The following is a 21,543-nucleotide window of genomic DNA, read 5'->3' as shown; positions in this document are numbered from 1 at the left end:
ATCAGTATTGGCCAAACATTTTTCTTGCGTAGCACTTTCATAATGATTTTTCATCAATTAACGGACAGTTTTTTGCTTGTTTATGACAAACCTTCCATGCGAAAAGCGTGTAAGTACATGTGGGTAGTAATTAGGCAATAAAAAAGTAATTACTCCGATGTTTAAGTCCGTGTTTCTTATGATTTGTTCCGTTCTTTTCACGTTAACGGCTGCGTAATTGCAACACGGCCGCGTGCCATATCTAGCGAAGCAGAGTAATTAAGGGGTTTAAAACTACCACCGCTACTTCCTTTTCCTTGGTTAATTTGAAACAAAGTTATCGCTTAGCATAACATAATCATAAAAAGCCTATTGTACTCAGCGATGCTTCCCGTTTTTTGTTGAACAAACATTAACTCCTGGCAGGAAAAACAAAGAACCACAATTTTACAAGTCGTTGCGTTTGACCTGCATTAAACCCGCGCAACTGTCATCCCATCCGTGTTCGAGAGTAACCCTTTCTAATATCGTTTCAAGCGCTTTCGTTAGCTTATTGGCCGTCGCAAACATGTTATTTTGGTTGTCACGACAGGCTTTGATAACCGGTATTACTATAACAGTAGTAGGCTATGATACATGCGCGCTTGGCAAAAACGGACCGCATTTCTGGTCAATTTCTATGTTTCATTTCGACGCCCACTTCCTGTGTGGATAATACGTCCGACTATTGTTACTCCTTATATAGCGTTCCTTATTAAAAAACAGGCCTTCTTCGCAGGGTCAGCTGCGTTCTTTATCACAGAAGCCATAGGGAGTCCACGCTATCATAATCTTGTGATTTATAGCCGATTTCCGAACGTGGCCATTCTAAACAGCTTTAGGTTCGCTGCAAAATAACTTTCTCATTAATTATAGGGTTATCTTAAACAATCATAATGAAGCAAATACCCGAACAAATGATCAGTAAATTTCATTTTAATGAAATTGAGTCAAGAGCGAACGACATTTTCGATTAACAATTACCTTGAATCAGTGGGAAGAAGCCGTCTTACAACTAGAGCCATTTACATATAGGAACGTTGATCTATTGCCCAAAAAAAAGAAAACATTTCACCATCAACCTTAGTTAAGAATGGAGGGATGCTGACGAATTGGCAGGTCTCGAATGGCAGATCTTATAGTTGAAACTCACGGGGGGTTTGAAAATGGCAATGTCAGCCATTGGACGCGCTATCGTACGATGTTATCTGAATCAGGCCAATTGGCAATCCATAGGCAAGGTTTGGAACGCCGAAAACCACAACTTTGCTTACTGTGCGTTTTGTTTTCAACTTATATCACGCCATGTCCTTATTTAGAGACTTACGGTTACCAATCAGACGAAATCGTAACGCAATCTAAAAGTTGGTGAAAATTAAAACGACCCATGTCGGTGTTCGTGAAGCGGGAACTATAAATAGAGAATACGCGGAAATAAATGAATTTTAAACGCAGGACAGTCAATTAATATTTAGAATTTATTGCTGTTTGTTACATCCGAATTCCGGATTAACGTAGTAATTAATAAATATGCTCCAATTTCTTTTCCACTGCTTTAATATTCAGACAAACAACAAAACTTATTTTAAACCACATGGATAATACAGTTTTTGTTACAAATCCCTTTTGGTTGTTTCTAAAACCGGACAAAAGTTCAAGTTAAGAAGCTTACAACATCATGCTTCCTTATTAACAACAAAGAAACCCTAACCCAGTGTTGATATTGGCTTTACGAACAGGATTAATATGATTTAGAATTGTAGTCTTTGAACTGGCTGACCATTTGAATATGCTTCGCTTTGGTTTATTACTATGGCTGTAAATTTTCGACGGTCGTTTAGTCACGTAAAACGTACGTGTAGCTTATTATGTTTTTGCAACGTGCAGAGTTCAGTTCTTGTATTAGGTTATGGAAACTATAGATAACGAGTTTTTGTTTGTTCATAAAATCGTATTATTTGGAGTAGCAGTGCTCGTTACTCGCACTAGCTGGCAAAACAAACGGGCCTAAATCAACAGCCGAGACAGCTAGCAAGTAGTTTAATCTATCTATGTTCTATGCACTGAGAAGCATTTCGAAATACTACGCTGCTGGGTGCTCTTTGCAGCATTCAACGCAGCTTTGCAACCTCGCCTTATCACGTGACTGTTCTGGGCGGGAAACTGCGGGACGAGCGACTCATTGCGGTTTCTGGCTATCTTTGCTCACGGCTTGTAAATCAACTTAACGTTTATTAAGAACATGACGTCATCAAAACGGGTTCTTAGCGTACTTCATCACAAACACCTCAAATATGTTTCATAACAGAGAAAACAACAAGGGTCTCTGCAGTGCGCTTTCTCCTAAACTGGTCACAGCTTTTGTAAGCGATCTGTCTTGCTTAAATCAACCGTTCAAATTCATCGACTTGCTTTTATTGTTTTCGTATTTTGCGAGCCTGCCGTTAAAAGTTTGTTTTCGATGAATTTTATGCGTTCTTCGAACCGGTGGCTGGCCAAAACAATTTTACTATCTAATTGGGATATCATGCCCCAAGGTAAAATTGTTCCAAATGTATACGCAGAGGGCAAATAGGTTTATGTATTTCAGGCATGAACATTCAACAACGGTGTACGTTGTTATGAGGCAGCAGAAAAGCAATGATAGTGGGTTGGGTGCGGTCAGGCGTCGTCCCGTATGTATACAAAAGGTCAACCGAGATCGTTTCGCAATAGACTTAATCACAACAATAACAATTTCCAAACATTTACAATACGAGCACAAATGGCGTTGCTTGTTATCTTTACGTCGTATTTAAGTTATCACTTGTGATCAATTTCAACCCACAAACGACTCTTTCAACTTGTGTAGATTCACCTTCGCATGAAAACATGATATTTATTGAGAAAACGCCACTTAAACGATCATACATTACACAATATTGTCTGAGTATAGCTGTTTAAATAGCTTTCACCTAGATTACATTTATTCTAGTTGGTTTTGTTTCCAAAACACCTCGAGATTAATTGACGCACTTGTAGGCGTGAGTTCGAATTTTAAATGCATATACGACCTTCAAAATCACGACGTCAATAGTAAATGACAACGCACAACTTGGGAATCGCCAGGTTTGGTTAAAGCGATAAGTTTTCCCCACAGATTTTGTTGTAAGATGAAACCCTATTCGAAAATAGTGTTCTTGAAAACAAACACAAACGAGCATCACAGACTCTTGTTTGATAACAAAGCATACTACGCCTGTTGACTCTAGGGCTATTAGGTACCTAGGATAATGAACATTTCGTGTGTCGAGGTACACTAGGCGTGGTGTTGTCATCAACTGATACGATCACGTTGGTCCATAGTGCAGTTTTGTCAGACTGCCAAATATGTGTCTTCCAATTCGTTTCGCGACAGTCATGGGTTGACTGAACTAGATTGACAAACTGCTTGTTAACGATGATGATCAATTTAAGAGCTTGATTCGGTTAAGATGACGGGACGCAGCGCGTCAGCACCTAAGCAAGTTACTGAAATTGTAACGTCATAATTTACGCTTTTTTCCCAAAAAACATGTTTACTGGGTTTCGTGGCCTTTGTTTATTAGTTTTCCTCACAACGCTTTCTTCTCGGTCTTCGGAAAATTGCGATGTCGTGAATGATCAGCAACGATTTTGCTTCAGAATAAAACCTATCGTATGATCTCTCATGAGCATTATGTTTGGGCTGATAGCAAAAAGTTATGCGAGCGTCGGAAGGAACCAAACGCTTTATTTTACCAAGGCGACGTACGGTATAACTAAAGGCTACTATTTGCTAGCACCTACCTAGACTGCAAGCCTTCAATTTTGACAAAACAATCGCGATTATGTCAAGTTCGGGAAGGAAATCCATGAGGGGAAAGAACTTTACACGACGCAGTAACCGCAATTCGCAAAAAGACCCGCGCCAGTTGCGCAAAATTTTAGTCTACGACAGGCGCCATGTCACGTACAAAATCATCTGCCGAAGTTTATGACCTGTCCAAGGACGTCTGATAGGAATGTAATGAAAATGTTTGAAGTGAGTTCTGTAGACTAGAGAACACTAATCGCAATTTTACTTATTTTTATCCAGATATTTTACTGCCTTTTATTTGCGCATGTCAACTTTCTGTCAGTTTCGCTTGACTACGCCATTATTGATCAATATATCGTCTTTGACGGGACGCTGCGTCGTGGTATATGTAACCGCTTGTCAATATTTGCTTTTATGTTCTGTAAATATCGGATTAAAAGACAGTAATTTAGATAAAAACGAATGTTTTAAACTTGACGAGGCCAACTCGAAGTAGTTCAAGTTCCAAAAATGAGTGCCATAGAAATTGCGCAATTCAAAGAACTTGTCAAAATAGCACCTAGTTGCAGAGAAAACGAAATAAGGGCGCGAAAACGTATAAAAGTAGGACATGATCGCTGGACAGTTTGCTTTTGCCTTGTAAATTCACACGGATACAGGAAAACAACAAACTGCAAACGCATTCCATTTTCACTGCAACGGCAAACAAAGAGCCCAACTTCGTGTACGCGCGTGCAAAAATTGCCCGTGATGGAGTCATAAGTTTGCCGATTCATCATTGTGCCAACTCAACAACTAGAATCCCATGACTCGTGCCAGGGACGCGACAGCTGCATATACGGACATTTTTATAAGACGCTGCAGAAGCCGCTTTTTCGAAAGGCTGAGCAATTCCTGTGTTGGGACAACTCCAAAGTTAAGAAGATTTTTACACTTCCTTTTTGTACAATTGGTTGTCGTTGTGTTGGTTTTGAATGCAACGTGCATGAAAATGGACTGCGGTTGAACCGTGATAACCTCAGTATATAATATCAACTGCAGAATACATTGTAGCATTCCAAAGATTTACTTTAAATTATTCAACACGAGCTTGAGCTTGCTTCATAAGTGTACCATCGTGTTCAATAATTAAAACTTAACCTTCTAAGTGTTGTTATATATTCTGCCTTTAGACTACGTTTAAAACGAAGCAGTCAATCCTGCTGCTTTCTTAATTGAAAACGGCTAATTCGGTTTTTCTCAGTGAACTTTGGTCTAAAAGACGTTTAAATCTTGCCAAATTAAGAAATTTTATAAAATACTTTATCGGCTAAAATCGGCTTTAACTTCCAAGTGTTGAGCGATGAAAGACAAAACCAGAACTCGAATCAGACTAATAAGGCCAGTACTGAAAAAAAAACAGTCGCTCTGCGTAATACGTACGTTTAACATTTCTTAAATATCGCATTTCGTTGCACGGCTGTTAGCTTGCTTTGTGATTGTGCTACAATTTATCAACCAATTTGGTTCAAACTAATTTGTGTTTTACAACGGAAAGAAAATATAACCGATTGAATGCCCTTGTTTCACAGCGACTTAAAAAACAATGCCTCACAAGATGGTATATTATTGATTGCTTGCGATATCACACTTGCACACTTGGCCACACTTTTTCGCTCCATCTGTTGTCACGTCACAAATTGTCAGGCGTAAAGCGCAGGGTCGCCTTTGGTCACATATGTCTCTTTTATTTAACGCCTGCCGTATGTTGCTTTTGAAACGACAGCAGTTGTTCAGCAATTATAAGCGCTTTTTCAAAATTGAATTCCATGAAATTTAGCGCGTGCCAGTCCGGCTACCTGTGGAGCTCATAAAAGTCGACTTGAATAACGATGAAGGCTTCCAGGCGATGCGAAAGTGTTTTTAGGCTGAAAATTAAACTGAAGCTGTAACCAGCGAAATTATTACTTGTAACAACATATCAAAATGAAAGTAATAAAGTTTCGGTTCTATTGGTTGCTTAAAAGCAACAGTAGGGAGGCGGATTTATAACTGCAATTATAAAATATATAAATTCGCACAGCGGTATAACAACTGTTGTTTAGCGGATCTTGTAAGTGTCATGGAGAATCGCCACGTTCAAGCATCATCCGATACATGAGTATAGTTTTTAAAAGTAAATGTCAATGTCTTGTATACGAAATTAAAACTGGAGATGCGTTGAGTAGAAACAGACTAGTTTGAGTGATGCTTCACTTTATGGAGCACGTTCATTGGTCGAGGCAAATAGCAGTAATTCAACCGGAGCCTTAAGCGTCACACTGCACATCACCAGTCGATGGGGCAAACCAAATCGATTACGGTTGAGTGACGAACGCGACAGATGTACTCGCGGTGGAGGAAGAGAAATAAAGAAAAACACCAAGCAAAAAAGAAACCGAAGGAGCGGCGAGCGCGAGTAAAAGAAGAAAAACGGACAAATGCGTGGATAAGAAACGGTTGGGAGCGGTTGGTGTTTAAACTTGTTGTTTTGAGAGGCGAGTCCAGACAAGCATCGTACAACTCGCTCGCAGTTGTAAAGAAAGGCCGTAACACAACCAGTTGCAAGCCCCTGAAGATCGGTCGCTGTTTAGGCTGAGATTAGTTGTGATAAACTTGGCCGATTTTTTGTGCTCGAATTTGCAGCTAGTTGTATTTTACTCGGAAATTGACTACAAGGAATCATCAGGAATTGATGCGGTCATTTTCATAATACCTACAATTGATATTTGACGTTGCGATGAAACATTATAGGCCTAGGTTGACAGGGACAACTGGATAAGCTAGTTACTGGGTTTGCACTTGTAGAGAGTTGCTGCTCAGATACATATACCGTTTCAACCTGTAGCGAGTAAGTCTTTAACTGTCGTAGTACTGTAGCAGGCCTAATATATTAGGGAGTCATGAATTCGCTCAGAATGAAAGGCACATGTTGCATGCCTATTCTGTAAGTTATGTTCAATACTAATATGAATTGTTTTTGCAGGCTGATAGCTTTCTCTATCCGATTATTTAGGCTTAGTGGAAGATACTGTTTTCTATATATCTTAAATATAATATGGTTATCCCAGCCCAAAAAATGGCAAGAATTGTTCCAGAGCGTCCACATATCAAGCCATCCAGTCCCGTTTGTAGACGACTTTTCAGTTTTCCTGACCCATCTGAAACTAAACGAATGGTTGAACACTTATTTGATTCTGAACGCCAACGTTTAAAAAACTTGTGGGGCTTCGACTTCAGCATAAAAAATTCCGCTGGCAACGAGCCATCCGACGCCCGCGAGGCATCCATTCCGGCCCCGACGTCCCCGAAGGTCCCGCGTTACCAGTGGAAACTGCAAGATCCTGAAAAGGTGCCTCATTTCTACACGAGACCGTGTCGTCCGCATCATTCGGAAGCAAGAAATTTAAACAGTGCACCAGTTCCGAAAAATTCCCCCCGTATCCAGAAGTTGTTTTGCGAAACCAAACCTCGCACTTCACCTTTGCCACTAAGCTGCCGTGATGAAAACGCCAGCCCGGTGAAGAGCGCGTCGATGATTGCTAGACGTCCACTGAGCAGAAAGGTCCCATCGTTTGCGAGTCCGCCAAAAATATCATCCTCCAACTTTAACCCATCCGTCGTTCGTCTTGTTACTGCCTTGCGCGTGCCCCTGCCCACCAGCCCCCAAATCACAGCGCCCACTCAAAACGCCCCAATGAGTGAAGATACTGTGCAAAGACAAGATGTCGCCCAAAGTCAATCGGAACAAATGGTACCCTGTGAAGCTGCTGAGGCCATCACGTCCACCACTAACGATAACGAAAACACTGTGATGGACATGCAAACCACTCTGCCTTCAAAGCGCCCAGCGTCTAGGCAACTATTTGCAGCAAGACAGTGTAGCAAGCGAACTCGAAAAGAACAACCGCTGAAACAACGTAAAATAACAGGTATATTTGAGTGTTTAATCTTTGATAAACAATTCTCTTTTAGCAGTAAGGAAATTGAAGATTTCTGTCATTTTATTATTTCCTACTCCGGAAAAGATAGAAAAGAAGAATACGGTTATTTTGCGACGATTTAACATGTAATAGTTCAGCCATTCGGTCGAAATATGGCCTTACATGTGCTAATAGCACCTTACGATGTGCCGAAACGCCGTGAGAATGCTTTCTTATTAATATTTATGATGGGAACTCTCTCGGCGTTGTAACGCGTCGTCCAAGTAATAAAATGTCACCGTCGCCCCAAGATATAGTCGTTTCTTGCGATGGATTAGTTCGTCGCTTGTACGATTGTGGCAATAAACTTTAACATGTTCTCATGCAGCGACAGTGGCTCCCTACTGTTTCGACAACTGGATGAACCTGCTGTGTTGCACCATCGCTTAACCCGTCTATTGTATTACAGAAATGGTTCAACAGCGCAAATTGCGTTCCACGACCAAACGGACAAATCAATCATTGGTTACAAATACTACTACTACCAGGCCGATTACGACCCAGCAGTCCGAATAAGGCGCCGGCATTTCTTTCACGGTAAGATTATGTTTTCCGCAAAGTTTAAAAAAATAACGTTATCAGAGGTTCCGATGACTTTTGAATACGATTGTGAAGGAAGTTATATTACCACCTTGCCGGGCACCAGTGTTGTTTATTGAACTGTCGCGGTTACATTGTGTAAATCGCATCCACGTGTTAAGATTTGGTTTGCGAGCTAATCCAATTAATGATAGAATTGTGTATTCTGGTACCGATTCTTTCACGTTGTCAACGACGTTCTTACGTAGCGAATTCCGTTGGAGCGTAAGTCGTGGGAAAAGTTGGCTTAACATTGCCAGTTGGCGACAGAGTTTAAGTAGCGCATTCAATCAACTTGTACCCGCATTCTAACCTCATTTAAAAAGCATTTAAACACGCTTTCAATGGCGTCGTGTAATTTCTCTCCTCAAATACTACGACGCTTTCACCTGACATCGGACAAAAGGTGCCAACACCTGGAATCCGCCGTGGCACGTACTGTGGGAACCGCGCGCATGTGTGTGCTCACTTAATGAAACAGTAGCTGGCAGATGCATATGAGGCTGCACATATCCCAATGTAGTGGTGGTATTATCAACTAATATATAATAAGCATAGGACAAATGTATTGCGAGCAGTTATTATCAGTCCTTATATAGTTGCTATGGCAATCTTTCCTGTGCGCACCTAGCTTGCGCCCGCGCGATAAGGCACCGGAAATCTCACGCTCCGCTGTTCTTTTGTCCCCGTGACAACCGTTATTCGCAAAATAGATTCGTGTGTGTTTATTTGCTCACAAAGGACATTGTGTAGTCGTAGCCAGGTGCTTCTGCTGGTGGGTTAGGTTCATTTATACTGGCGTCTAAAGAACGTCGAGTACTACAGTGTGTTTGTTTTAAACGCATCAGCTATGGAAGGTTTAACCTCTTTAGTGTAAAGTCAAATATTACAAAAAGTCGTTATTTTTCAACGCATTGAAATGTTCTACTTTCTTTTCACAGGTTATTTACATTTCGTCACAAGGCCATCAGAATTCATCAGTACTGCCCAATTATTCCCTGCTGCTGCCAATTTGAACAAGAGTCGAAACTGCCTTACTTTTCACTGTAGCTATTGCGCCCCAATCATACTGTTCGCTAGCTGCCGATTTGCACGTCCTTATTGCCGGTTTTTGCTACAATATTTGACGCAGATTAATTTGTCTATTCTCTGTGGTTCTGGTGAGCGACTGTGTTGAGCGATTCTCATATATTTATGTTTTTTGTTTGTTTATTTTGTTTCATGGAAACGCCAATTTTACGCAAGTTTCCTCATTGCCATTTATTTGTGTTGTTATTTTTTTTGCGACAGATATGAAAAACAAAATTTTCCAATTCAACCTTGTGCTGGAAATATTCGAAAAGCTTATTAGGGATTGAAAATATGAGGGCATTATGCTTTAATAGGCTTAAAAGGGTAGGCATTGTTTGCATTAAAGGGCCCGAAAAAGTAAACAAAAGCCGCTTCGATTACGGAAGTTTCGCGCTTCCTCGCTAATAATCGTGATGTAAAAACGTCACAGCAGCGTGACATTACTAAGGCGGTTGCCGGTCGTCAGTAAAAGGCTCATACGAAGAAGTCTAAGGAATGCTTTTACTACTGTATGTACTCCCATGTAAACAGCAATACCAGCGGCATATTTTCTACCTGGACAGCACCTGTGTTAATCAAAATCCAACGTACGCGGAAATGTGATCTCTATTATTTTATCATGACTCAAATCCGTGGGCAGTCAGCCTGGCACTACCCTCACTATTGCCATTGTTGGAGAATTCCAAACGTATCAGATTACCCAACTTCAGCAGGAAGAAGTATCCGTTGACATCCTGTCACATGTTGGTCATTCCTTACACTACTTGCACTGTACAGAGCTTATTAAGGGCTAAAATTTAATAAATAGCTTGTGGTCGGGGACTCCGAATCAGCAAGTATTTTGCAAAACTATCGCCATGGTAATTCGATATGGATAACACCCGGGATTTTGCGCATCACACGCCTGCAAAGAAATCGCTAAGAAAGGGACCTATCCACTTCAGGTTAAATTGTTCACTAGGATCATGTAACCATCCGCTGTAAGCCTATTTAACTGCTTTACAATTTCCCGTTGCATGTTGTGGCAATTTGACTGGAATGATAGTATAGGTTTGTCGCATCGGTATGGCGAGCTGTCAGGCGGACGATGCTAAATTACTCCAAGCAGACCGGTTTCCATATTTCGTTCGCCATTGACTCTGTCCCCGCCGCTTTTGTGAGCCACTTAGATTAGAGCGGTTTTATGACATCATATCACAAGACGTTGGTTTGTCTTTCCAACGATAAAAAGAAAAGTTTTCGAGACGGTCCATAATAGGCGAGATGCCGCTGTCGTAACGGCTGAGTCAAGTTACTTATTTGATCACATCTAAGCCGTTATTATGGTTTTAATTCAATCTTTATAATAACATCTGCCTGTATTACGGTTCGTTGGATTGTCATCATTTGCACGTGTGGGCGCATCGCCGTTACGTCCGTCAATAAAGATTAATTATTACTGTCGTGGCTAATAAACAAAGTTAGATAAAAAGATGCAATTTCTGTCGGAGAAAAATTATGTGCCCGTCGTTCAAATGTTTTTATGTGAAACGCATTTGTTTATTTGACAGCACGAAGGACTACCGTCGCAATTGACCATACGACGCCTGCCTTTGTTCGCTTTGTACGCCTTGTGTTTATTGATTCACTGGTTTTGTACTCCACGTATATGCGACTGATAGATTCCTTTCAGGAATTAATTTAACCTCTTCCAACCAGTAGTTTTGCCGATTTCCTTCTCCTGTAACCACTTACAAACGCAAACGACGTCGATCAGTTATATAAGGGCTACAACTAGTGGGTATCGGCGTAAATATTACGCCACACTTGCTCCATTTTCACCGTCGTAATGGGTACGCTGTGACGTGTACTCCCTTTTCCCGCCATTTCTTGGTTTGCTAATTTTAACAGCCAGTTTCTAATTTCACTCCACTCCGTGATTACAAACCCGTAGCGTGACAGTTCCCCCAGGGCCGATTATCGGGATTTATTTACAAACACAGCTCTGTAAGTCGCATAAATCATTTGCCGGTCGACGCAATATTTTAGAAAAGCAACGCGTTTCGCTTCGTGGCAGGGCGTGGATCAAACCTACTGTCGGCCAATAACTTACTGTCGGCCAATAAACTCTTGGGGAAAATTGCATGCATGTCAGTGCAAATGTAATTACACTAATAGCGCCGGCTGTAAGTTTTGCGTTAAAACTTTGTTTGTTGCCGGCCAAACAACTTCTTAGAGCGCGTGATGCGGATTAAAAGGCCTATTTTAACCACCACACCCAGCTCTTGAACGGATAAATCTTTTAAGCAATATTTATCGTGAATCTGAAAGTTATGACCACATCAAGTGCTTTCTCTCCGTCCCGCGCGACTGAAGTTGCCGAATAAAGTTTGGCGGTTTTGACATTTTATCTTTTCCCAAACTAAGCAGGACTTAAAGCACTCCCAAACGTATGCCGTAAATTACAATACTTACTGATAAAAGCTCGTTTAATTATATTTATAGTTATCTTACATTTATCGGGTAAAAAGGATCCTAGCAACCGCACATCGCTGCTGGTTTTATGACGTAACGCCATTTTACAATTTGTTAACCCAGCACTGAGAACCTTCCCACCTCGTTTGTTGGTTTTTCAAATTTTATGACGTACAAACGCGGGAACCCATCAGCGATGTACCCACATCGAAATAATCCCACCACACAAGAGATAGCAGGGTAAATATGGAAACTTGTCAATTATTTCAAAGTTTTTGGATAACTGTGAGAGTTTGAGTTAGTTTGGTTTGGGCATTTGTACTGAATAAAATTGAAAAATTTGAAACGTTTAGTTTGGATTCTTCTTACAAAATTTGGATTTTTTTCGACGTTGCTATTGGGGTTAATAGGGCTGGGCAAACTTGTTCAATGAAAGAGTCACTTGCGGAAAACTACAAACACCACCGAGTCGCAAAATCAGTAGTGTCAACACAAATACAGTAAACAATGCATGGATAATGAACAATAATGCATATTACTATTCAGCTAGAAGAGCAACTAAAACATGTCGGCGAGCCGCAGTTTGCCCACCTCTGGATGAGGACCTATAAGCGCTACACTTATTTTCTGTCTGTCATGACGGTATCGTACAATAAGCATTACGTCATTACCTCGCAAACACGTCCCGCTTAAAGTAATAAATTTCTAGCCACCTATGCTATGACGTACACGCCTCATTAAACAATGACGTAATCGTCAAACAAGCAAGTTATCATTTCTCTTTGTACAATGACTAAGAGCCAGTCTGTGTATTGGATTGTGTTTGTATGCTTCAGCAAGTGGCTCAAAAGTGCGCAGAACGATGTGAAACAGTCATTGATTGAAGTAGCCAGCCAGCAAGAGAGTGAACTTTACATAAACACGGCGGGAAAAATATCACAAGATAGTCAATAGGCCGCAACGTAAGCGCCCTCCGAAAAATTAAACTACTACGCGCGGGAAGCCAAAATTATGTGCTTATTAGTAAACAAGTTTTTTAACTTTGGCCTAACCTTGACGGTCAATCTCAAATAACGTCTAGAACACCGATTTTCCTTAATTCTACAAAGGCCTTCAGTAACCAAATAGTTTCTCTCGCTTGTAGAACCATAAGCTTTTAGTCCATTGCACTTATTTAAATCAATCGTATTATTTATCGTAATCAATATGTATTACTTACTTACGTTTGCAGGATTTAGCGTTACAAATCCTCACATACAGGTAAATGTGAAGGCAAAGTGCAATGGGACTGAACTTATACTCGGGCTCGTAATTTTCCAAGCATGATTCGAGTAATCAACGGAATTTCACTCCACTAAAAATAAGTGAAAAGAATGCGTGGTTAAATTTTTAAATGATGTCTTCGTGTATCTTAATTTCACCAGTTTAATCTCAAAATTTAGTGTTGGTTTGTACTGGAAAATCCATCTGAACTAGGTTTAAGCTAACTTTTATATCCGTTAATATAATTCAGGTCTGCATTACATTTGTAGGTCTGTTCATGTGACTCAGTATATCTCAAAGGTCTTTTTCATTCGCGTTTTTTTTAAAGAGGACTTTGTTTGTTTTGGAGATTAAATTGACAATTTAACAGAAGTCCAATTCTAGAGTCTCTAGAATCAGTTACAAAAGGTTCCGAAAGCTACTAGTTTTACCTTAGTAAGTATAGTTTTACTAGACCGCGAAAAGGGAATCTCCCACAGCAAGTCCAGACCTGTTGCCTGCACTTAAGCACCATCGATATCTCATAAGTACCAGGACAGGCCTATACTCGTCCCAAACCATGTCCTTTTGTGACGTAATTGAAAATATGGCGCCACCATGAACAGTTTGCCGTTTTAAACAAATTACCTTGAAATGTACGCTAAAAGCGTTTTTCAAAATAAGAGTTGCGTTTTTCCTTATTAGTTCAATGCAACATGACAGCGAGTACAGGCTAGAACCACATATGCTTTACCTATTAATAATTCAAATTCAACGTCTCGAAATTGTGGCGCCTTAGGTCTGTGTTGTAAAGTAAAGCTGTTTAGTCGTAAAACATTTATACCATAATCGCGTTATGTATCAACCCACGTATAAATAAAATATATCAAGTGGAAATTGCAACTGTTACCATTTCCTTTCAACCGGCGCCCACGGCTAAATGTTCGCACGTGATTTCGGAAACAAATCAAGATTTGATTTCCGCGCTGGTTTGAAAACTATGTCCGAGCTTTGACAAAAAGACATTTTATCAATTCTATATCCTGACGGTAACCTCAACAAAATCAGTTTACAAAATTTGTGGTTAATTGGGGTCGCTTCTTTTTAAACTTGCACACGATAGATTGCTGGTGTGTGGTATCGTATCGTTTTTTTTCGTAATTGATTGGAGACATTAACAGCATTGACAGTGATGAACCAAAAGTACGGTGCCAATCTTGTTAATTGTATAGCATAATATAACAAGAAATACGCTCACAAACAGTCAACAAATTTGTGATATATACCGTGTTGGTAAAGGTTTGCAACGTTGGCACTTCACATTGAAAGTGACTGATGCGAAATAGTTGTAAACGCGATTGGAACAATATGCTAAGCTATTGGACACCTGCATTTGTTTGAAACGGTAGAATAAAGTACGGGAGATGTAGGTTATAGGCTGAATAGTCTTTGGCATTGACTATACGGGAAAAATTGAAAGTACAGAAAAATGAATCAGATTGGCATACAAATCACGCTGTTTTTAAAAGTCAAATTGTGACAATTTGATGAAAATAGAGAAGGGAATACGCGACAAGAAAATCCTAGTCTTGGTAAAACAAATAACAATGAAAAGCGCTATGATAAACTGATCGATTTTTAAAACTGTAACTGGATTCATTCGACAGCCAAAAGGCTCGGGTCTTGCTGGCTATTACGCACAGTTAGACCCATCAACGTTAAGGTAATCCAAGCGCGCTTTGCAGCTGTCGAACGAGCCGTGAAGTGTCGTCTCGTGCACCAGCTGAAACGGAAAGAAATCAATTGAAAATTATCCTGAGCATAGAAGGAAGAATAAAACACAGGCCCAGTTCGATATTGTTGAAAAAGTAACATCGGCAAATCACGGTTGTTTTCATGAATAATTTATTGCATTCTGTGTTTGTCTGGAATTTTCGGTAAAATTATTGATCAGCAAGTGATGTTCAAATGAATAATTGATATAAAATCTGAAAAAAGACAAGAACACAATTATGAATACCATGCAGTTCCTCGCACGAAAACAGTTTTTTGGCGGGAGCGATTAATTTTGTGCTGAATTAAACACAAAGCATTTTCTTGAAATAAGCCTTGATGACAACTTCGACAATAAACGTACCAGCAAAAGTATCAGACGTTTTTTAAATTAAGCAATGTATAGAATAAAACAATTACTTCCTATTAATGCTTTTAGTTTTAATTTTGTCAGACGTGATCTGTCACTAAGGAAATTAAACTGTTGAGGTTAACAACGGTTTTAAAAGCTTTAATTTCGGGATTGTACAGGAGGAAATTATGGGCAAAGATCTATTGCTTAATATCTGGCTTCGCTGCAATTATCCGAACGATTACTCCTGTTCTTTCCGCACGCTTTAGATTATAATAAGCACGCCTATGTGTGTTTCGGAAATTTGAAGGTTTAAAATCAAGACAAAAAAATTCTTTGAACATGGGGCGGTACAGAGCTCAATAATTTGTAAAATACAACACTTTTTCTGTATTTAGGTACGCCGGACCAACGCAAAGAAGTCTGTGTTTGAAAGAAGTTAGTAAACGCAGAAACAAGTTCCTCAGTAAGCGTACCTTAACAATAAGTTCCTATTGCGGTATTTCAAGTCAAAACCTTTTGCGTACCCGCTGCCGTTGGTTTAAGTCAATACCAGCAGTTTAATATTGTCGCAAAGCAATGGAGCACACCCAAGTGTCTCAAGGCAGTGATATTGGTGTGAAGCGGTTGGTCACCGTTTTGTTTTTGTTAACGTTTACTCTCTTTAACTGATCACCACAGTTTGCCTATATCAAATCGATGTTGTAAATGATTGACTTTTTGGCGTCATCAACAGCTCTTCGCGATTTAACAAGATCGTATTGAGTTGTTTACGACGTTTTTATCACCGAGAGCACTATCAATGTCATTTGTAGCACTCCCATCATTTTAAGCCAACTCAGCACTTTTCGCTGAATATTCGAGGTTGTATCGCTTATCAAGACACTGTAAACTTTCTTAAAATGGTTCCAAACCTCAACCCTGTTCTCTTTTCGAAAACTATTAAGTTTTCAAACCAAATGTGGTTGGCTGCTGTGAGTTGACTGAACGGCGCTGAAGTTATTTTGACCACCGTTCCAAAAAGGTTAAAATGACGCGACTGAGATTTTCTCAATACCATTCCATGTGTCTTCAAAGCCGTAACAAAAGCTACCTAGAAAAAAAATGTTTTTCTGCGTCCAAAACAGCTGGATTAGCTGCCAAATTAAAAAAGAAAAGTTATGGTTGAACAGTTTAATATGCAGATTAAAAGGCAAACACTTTCGGTGCTAATTAACTTCATACCTAAAGAAACTTTACTAGAAGTATCGGTTTTATGACAATAATTCAACAGAAAAATTTAGGTTATGAGCAGGTAGTTTTCTGAGGGATTGATGAATAAGAAAGCAATCCAAAGCCTGCATGAATAGTCTGTTTTGAAAATACAGTGTTATATCCACGATAAGCCGATAAGGCATCGAGTTACAAATCACGTGATACACGATCCACCATAATCAGGATGCAATAACCTTATTTGATGGGTCGTTTTTCTTCACGGCTCCCAGGGCGTAAATATTTTTTTACAGCCTTGTTGTTTTCATCGTATTTTGTAAGCAATCGGACAGCTTTGTTTCTATTTATCTTACCACTTATATCCTGGCAGTTTTAAAGATTCCACTAATAGCCACTGCTGATTCGTATTATTTAACATTAAGCCATTTTCTAAGAATTTTAAATAAAGCAGAAAACCGGGAAATAAACACGGGTTTATTTTTATGAAGTTGGAATAAATTTTAGCCTCCAAACACATGTATTTGACTTGCAAAAGCGTTCCTGCTCAAGAACATTACACATTTTGAATTGCTGTTTAGATTTTATTTTTGCACATGGTTTATTCAAGTTCTCAACGACAATGCTTGGAGTTTTAGATCTATTACAGAGATTAAGAAACATTTGTAAATGTTTTTTATCTATTATTATTTTTTGCTTTTAACAGCACAACTAGTCCAAGGATGTGTAATATACTCTGATGAGCCAGGCGTAGAGTAGGCATTGATCATAAGTAGTATGAAAAATATTATGCTTTGCCGTCACCTAACGGATAAATTTTCGCTGAACAGCAACGTCATGGTGAACTTTCACGTCCTAGTTAATCAAACAAGTAACAGCAGTAAAATAAAAAACATGTTCTGATAATATTAAAAGTTTGATTTTTTTATATTATCCAAATGCATCATATCAGCCTATCGTTATTAAAAACCGAGGAAATGTGCGGATATGAAGGATTATCTCCATATAGGCGGTTGTAAAAGTTGGAAATTAATTTTGACTTGGTCAACCACTTGTTGAATTATTGTAATCGTTTTTCTACGTTTTGATAAATTGGTTTTTCAGTTTTGTGAAGGTCTTCATCTACAGCGCGTGGAATTTTGCAACGAGTTTGTGGACATTTGCCAACCTCGATATTTGCGATAACTTCTACTGCAACAAGAATAACAGAAATACTAAAGCATGTAAAACATAGCCTTAAATTCATCAACCTTTTTGTTTAAACGTCAACGGATTTTTGTCGCTAAGTATGAGTTTCTAAAATGCACAGAACATTGTATATATGTTATAGATATGCTTCATGTAGCTTTCGCTGAAATCCAAATGTTCTTTGCTAAGTGCTGACCGCTTTGGACTTGTCTTGAATAGATTTGGATTGAAATTGCATTGCCCTGAATCAGAACAGAGAAAGCTATTTGTTCACATTTGCGGAAGTTGTAATGCTTACTCAAACGCAAATGCAAATCTTCGTCATTGCATTATCACATACATTGATTTGATTATTATTGCTTTTATGTAAAAGGACGACATTAATACTTTGCAAAATCTCGGTGAAAACCTATCCGTTAGGTGGCGATAAAAATAATAATTTTGATACAGTTTTTTAGTCTTCATCAGTTTGGTTCATTGCGTATGTTACAAACTGAGAACCATCGAGGGGATCGTAGTGTTTATACATGAATGTTATTAATTATTTGATGTCTATGTCAAACCATGTGCCTTAATGTTACGCTCTGATGGTGAGGACATTATTATTAGATTATCATCATCAGTGAAGTACATTGAAAGCGCTGCAATAAAACAATACCAGTTCAATTAATGAACTGAGTGTTTGGCGTTATTTAATGAAACAGACAATAATACATTATTTAATGAAAAAATAGAAAATATAAAACCATTACGAAGCTTAATGTTTTTTCTTGGATGATATGAAGATCTAAAATTGCAAGTCTTGCTGTGAAATAAAAACTTGAATGAATCACATTCGAGGAAGAAATCATGAAAAGATCACCTGTTTACTGAAATATTTTCTACCGCAAAATATTAAATCGCAACTCATTGGTTATTTATAGTAACAACTGCTTGCTGAATTTCCAGCATCTGTGTGTTAGGGCAATGCAGCTATAAACAATTTTGGCAACAGAAATACATTGTCCACACAAAAACACCGTTCATAAAGCTTTGACATTTAGTGTAGCAAATGGTTAGCAGAGTGGTTTTAAGAAGACCGGCTTTAAGTGGCACGATATGGACAGCGAAAATACTTTTGCGAAAAAGATAAAACAAAAAAAACAGAAGATAAGTTAATAATGTGAATCTACAGTGTTCATCTAAATCACGAAAATCTCTCATGAAGGATTTACATCTGCGTTGATAGGTTCTGTAGTCTTATACTCATGGATTTGGTTGCTGGTGCAACTGAACCTAACCGTTCTGCAGGTACAGCCTGTTGCTGCCTCTAGTGATTGACTTATAGCTTTCGGAACGAGACAGATTTTCTGACGCGGGCTAGGAGGTGGATTATCGGGAGGGCATTCTGACATTTTTCGCGGAATCATTTTTTCTTTTCTGAGTTTGACTGAATGCTTTAGACGTGCGTTTGGCTGTTTGTAGCGTACGCTTGTACACGTCTCGCCTACAATTCCAAGAGGTCCTTCATCTAGTTTAATTAAGCCTTCTTTACAGGAAATTACACCAGAAACACCTCCGAAATTTTGAGGTTTTCTTCTCGAAAACGGAGCAGTGGAAGCTCGTTTTCGATCGGTTTGCATGCCGTTACTTAAAATCATGTGTCCAAAACTTCCCTTGGAATAAAGGGAATTTCTCGTCTCGTTTGCGTTGGGCCCAATCGGATTTTGAATTCCCTGCAGCGTACTAGAACGATAAACACTAGAAGGCGCAGACAAGCTTCGTGAAAGGTTCCTGGATGCGAACCGTAAGCAAGTACTTCCACGTGGTGCCGCTAAAGATGTTAGATTTTGATTAGAAGAATTGCTTTCGTATAATGACATCTGTCTTTAAAACTATACTTACTTCGATGTTGGCTTTTGTTGTAAGAATCGATTTCTTTTGCAGCTTCCATTGCATTTGGGCGTTGTCTTTCCAGAGATGGAAGACGATTTTTGTCGAAGAACTGTTTGTTTATCTTACTAAGATTTTGTTCGTTAGTCGAAGAGCAAGATGTAGTTCGGGGACGTCGAGCTTGACTGTTAAAGGTTTTTGTATCTCCGCACGTTGGCGCAGTGGAACAACGCGTTTTTCTGATTGCGTTCAATCTGCTTAGTGGGCGATCTTTTTCGGGGACTTTTACTGGAAGTGCCTTTAAAGAAAATGTTTACGCTAGGCATTTCTTATCAAATCATGATAAAATTTAAATACTTGACATCTCTGTTTACCAAAACATATCACCTTCATGGTTCTTGCAGCATTATCTATACTGATCTGACGCAGCTTGTTCAGCTTTTCCTTGCAAACGTCATTTGATAAGACATTATTAATTGTCGTTTTAGTTGACCGCGCTTTAGCTGCGAAAAAACATACATCTTCATGTAAAACCTAAAAGAATTAAACTTAAATCAATAAGAAAACAATCGAGCAACCCCACCTGATGTAATAGCCCTCTCATACAAAGGAGTCTGAATGACAACATTTGGTGGATAAGAATTTCTTAATATTCCCAGCCTTCTTTGCTTTAGTCCATGCTGTCCTATCTCGATTGACATTCTTCACTGTCAAATTTATAGTGTTTCATCAAATATGAAAGGTTGTTTTCAAGTGATGCTTCAGTTATCTTTTTGCACAATGCGGCAAACCTGACTACCAGTAAATACGGTGACATATGAAAATACAGCCGAGAGAGCGTCACTCTAATCAAATGCTACTGTTTGCAAATGTGTAACAGAATGAAACATACAGCAAATGCAGATGCCGGTTTTAGTTATTATAAACCATACCAACTGTATCCTATAAACGAAATAAACTTCCTGCTCATTTTTAACATGCTCCTAGTCACAATATCCATCATCCTATTCGGACAACTATTCGCATTAAGTGCGCTATTCTGGCACTTCCTTTGTAATAGGAATCACGTCAGTCTTTTGGAACTGTAAGTACCCTACGTGCTCGTTTTGTGCCAGACACACTTGTGTTCGCTTGAGGGCCATTAAATTTGTTTCATAATAGCTCGTTAAAGCAGTGCGTCTCTTGTTTTAAACGATTTCGATAAAAATATACTTTTTCTTCGCCGAGTGCTCCTGTTACGAGAAATTAAGTTGCAGCAACAAACTGGGAAGTTGCCATGGCCCTAGCCCATGTAATGTTTACCACGGCGCCTACTCACAAGCCTCTTATTTTTGGTAACAACACAACTATTGTTTTCTCCTGAATGACATACTTAAGGGATTAGAAACGTGTGTACCTTTACCAGAGGTACAGCAGAATATGAAAAAATGCACTTTTGCAGAAGTACCGCCTTTTGACTTTAACAAAACTTTGAAAGCAATTTGCTCCATCTACCATAAGAAAAACTGATGCTTTTGTTAATTTGATCATAACAAAACGTCGTCATATTTTTGTCTTTTACCTTTTGCACGGTACAAACAACGCTTTCAGCTACAATGCAATAAGCATAAGTTGAAAAAGAATAAACGCCTGATATCAGAAAAATGTTCAAAATCATAGGCTACACCTCGCCTAATAGTTATCATTGGATTAAATGAATTCCAATAACCACCATATCATTACACAATCCAGGTTTATAAATTTGAAGAGCTTAAGTAGGGGTTAGGACTAACTGTCAAACAGCTATACCTTAAATTCTAAGGTGGCATCCCTCCCAACCAACCAAGTCAAACTCTCACCTGCAGAATTTTCCTTCAAAAATATATAAGAACACAACATATTTTAGCTAGCTGTCTAAGGTTAATTTCCAACGAAATAAATTTCCTGTAAGCATCTAGCCTGATGACATGCCATGATGCAATTCCAGA

The 21,543-nt window shown here is 39.1% G+C and overlaps 2 protein-coding genes across 2 annotated transcripts; one reads left to right on the top strand and one right to left on the bottom strand.

Moving 5' to 3' along the window:
* Positions 1 to 6,366: 6,366 nt before the first annotated feature.
* On the top strand, positions 6,367 to 9,733 carry LOC143465600 (uncharacterized). The gene is made up of 3 exons (XM_076963987.1): positions 6,367 to 7,785; positions 8,246 to 8,373; positions 9,357 to 9,733. Exons 1-2 carry the CDS (start codon positions 6,912 to 6,914, stop codon positions 8,350 to 8,352), a joined length of 981 nt encoding a protein of 326 aa, XP_076820102.1. The 5' UTR covers positions 6,367 to 6,911; the 3' UTR covers positions 8,353 to 8,373; positions 9,357 to 9,733.
* Positions 9,734 to 18,146: 8,413 nt separating this feature from the next.
* LOC143458887 (uncharacterized) lies at positions 18,147 to 21,083 on the bottom strand. The gene is made up of 4 exons (XM_076955785.1): positions 20,160 to 21,083; positions 19,964 to 20,079; positions 19,589 to 19,874; positions 18,147 to 19,517 (listed from the first exon to the last, which is right to left on the bottom strand). The coding sequence occupies exons 1-4, from the start codon at positions 20,275 to 20,277 to the stop codon at positions 18,904 to 18,906; spliced, it is 1,134 nt and encodes a 377-aa protein (XP_076811900.1). The 5' UTR covers positions 20,278 to 21,083; the 3' UTR covers positions 18,147 to 18,903.
* Between the last annotated feature and the right edge of the window lie 460 nt (positions 21,084 to 21,543).

This window comes from Clavelina lepadiformis, chromosome 1 (genome assembly GCF_947623445.1).
Source record: "Clavelina lepadiformis chromosome 1, kaClaLepa1.1, whole genome shotgun sequence".
In the NCBI taxonomy this organism is placed as follows: domain Eukaryota; kingdom Metazoa; phylum Chordata; class Ascidiacea; order Aplousobranchia; family Clavelinidae; genus Clavelina; species Clavelina lepadiformis.
Note: the sequence above shows the minus strand (reverse complement) of the source record. Positions and strands in the feature narration are given on the sequence as shown.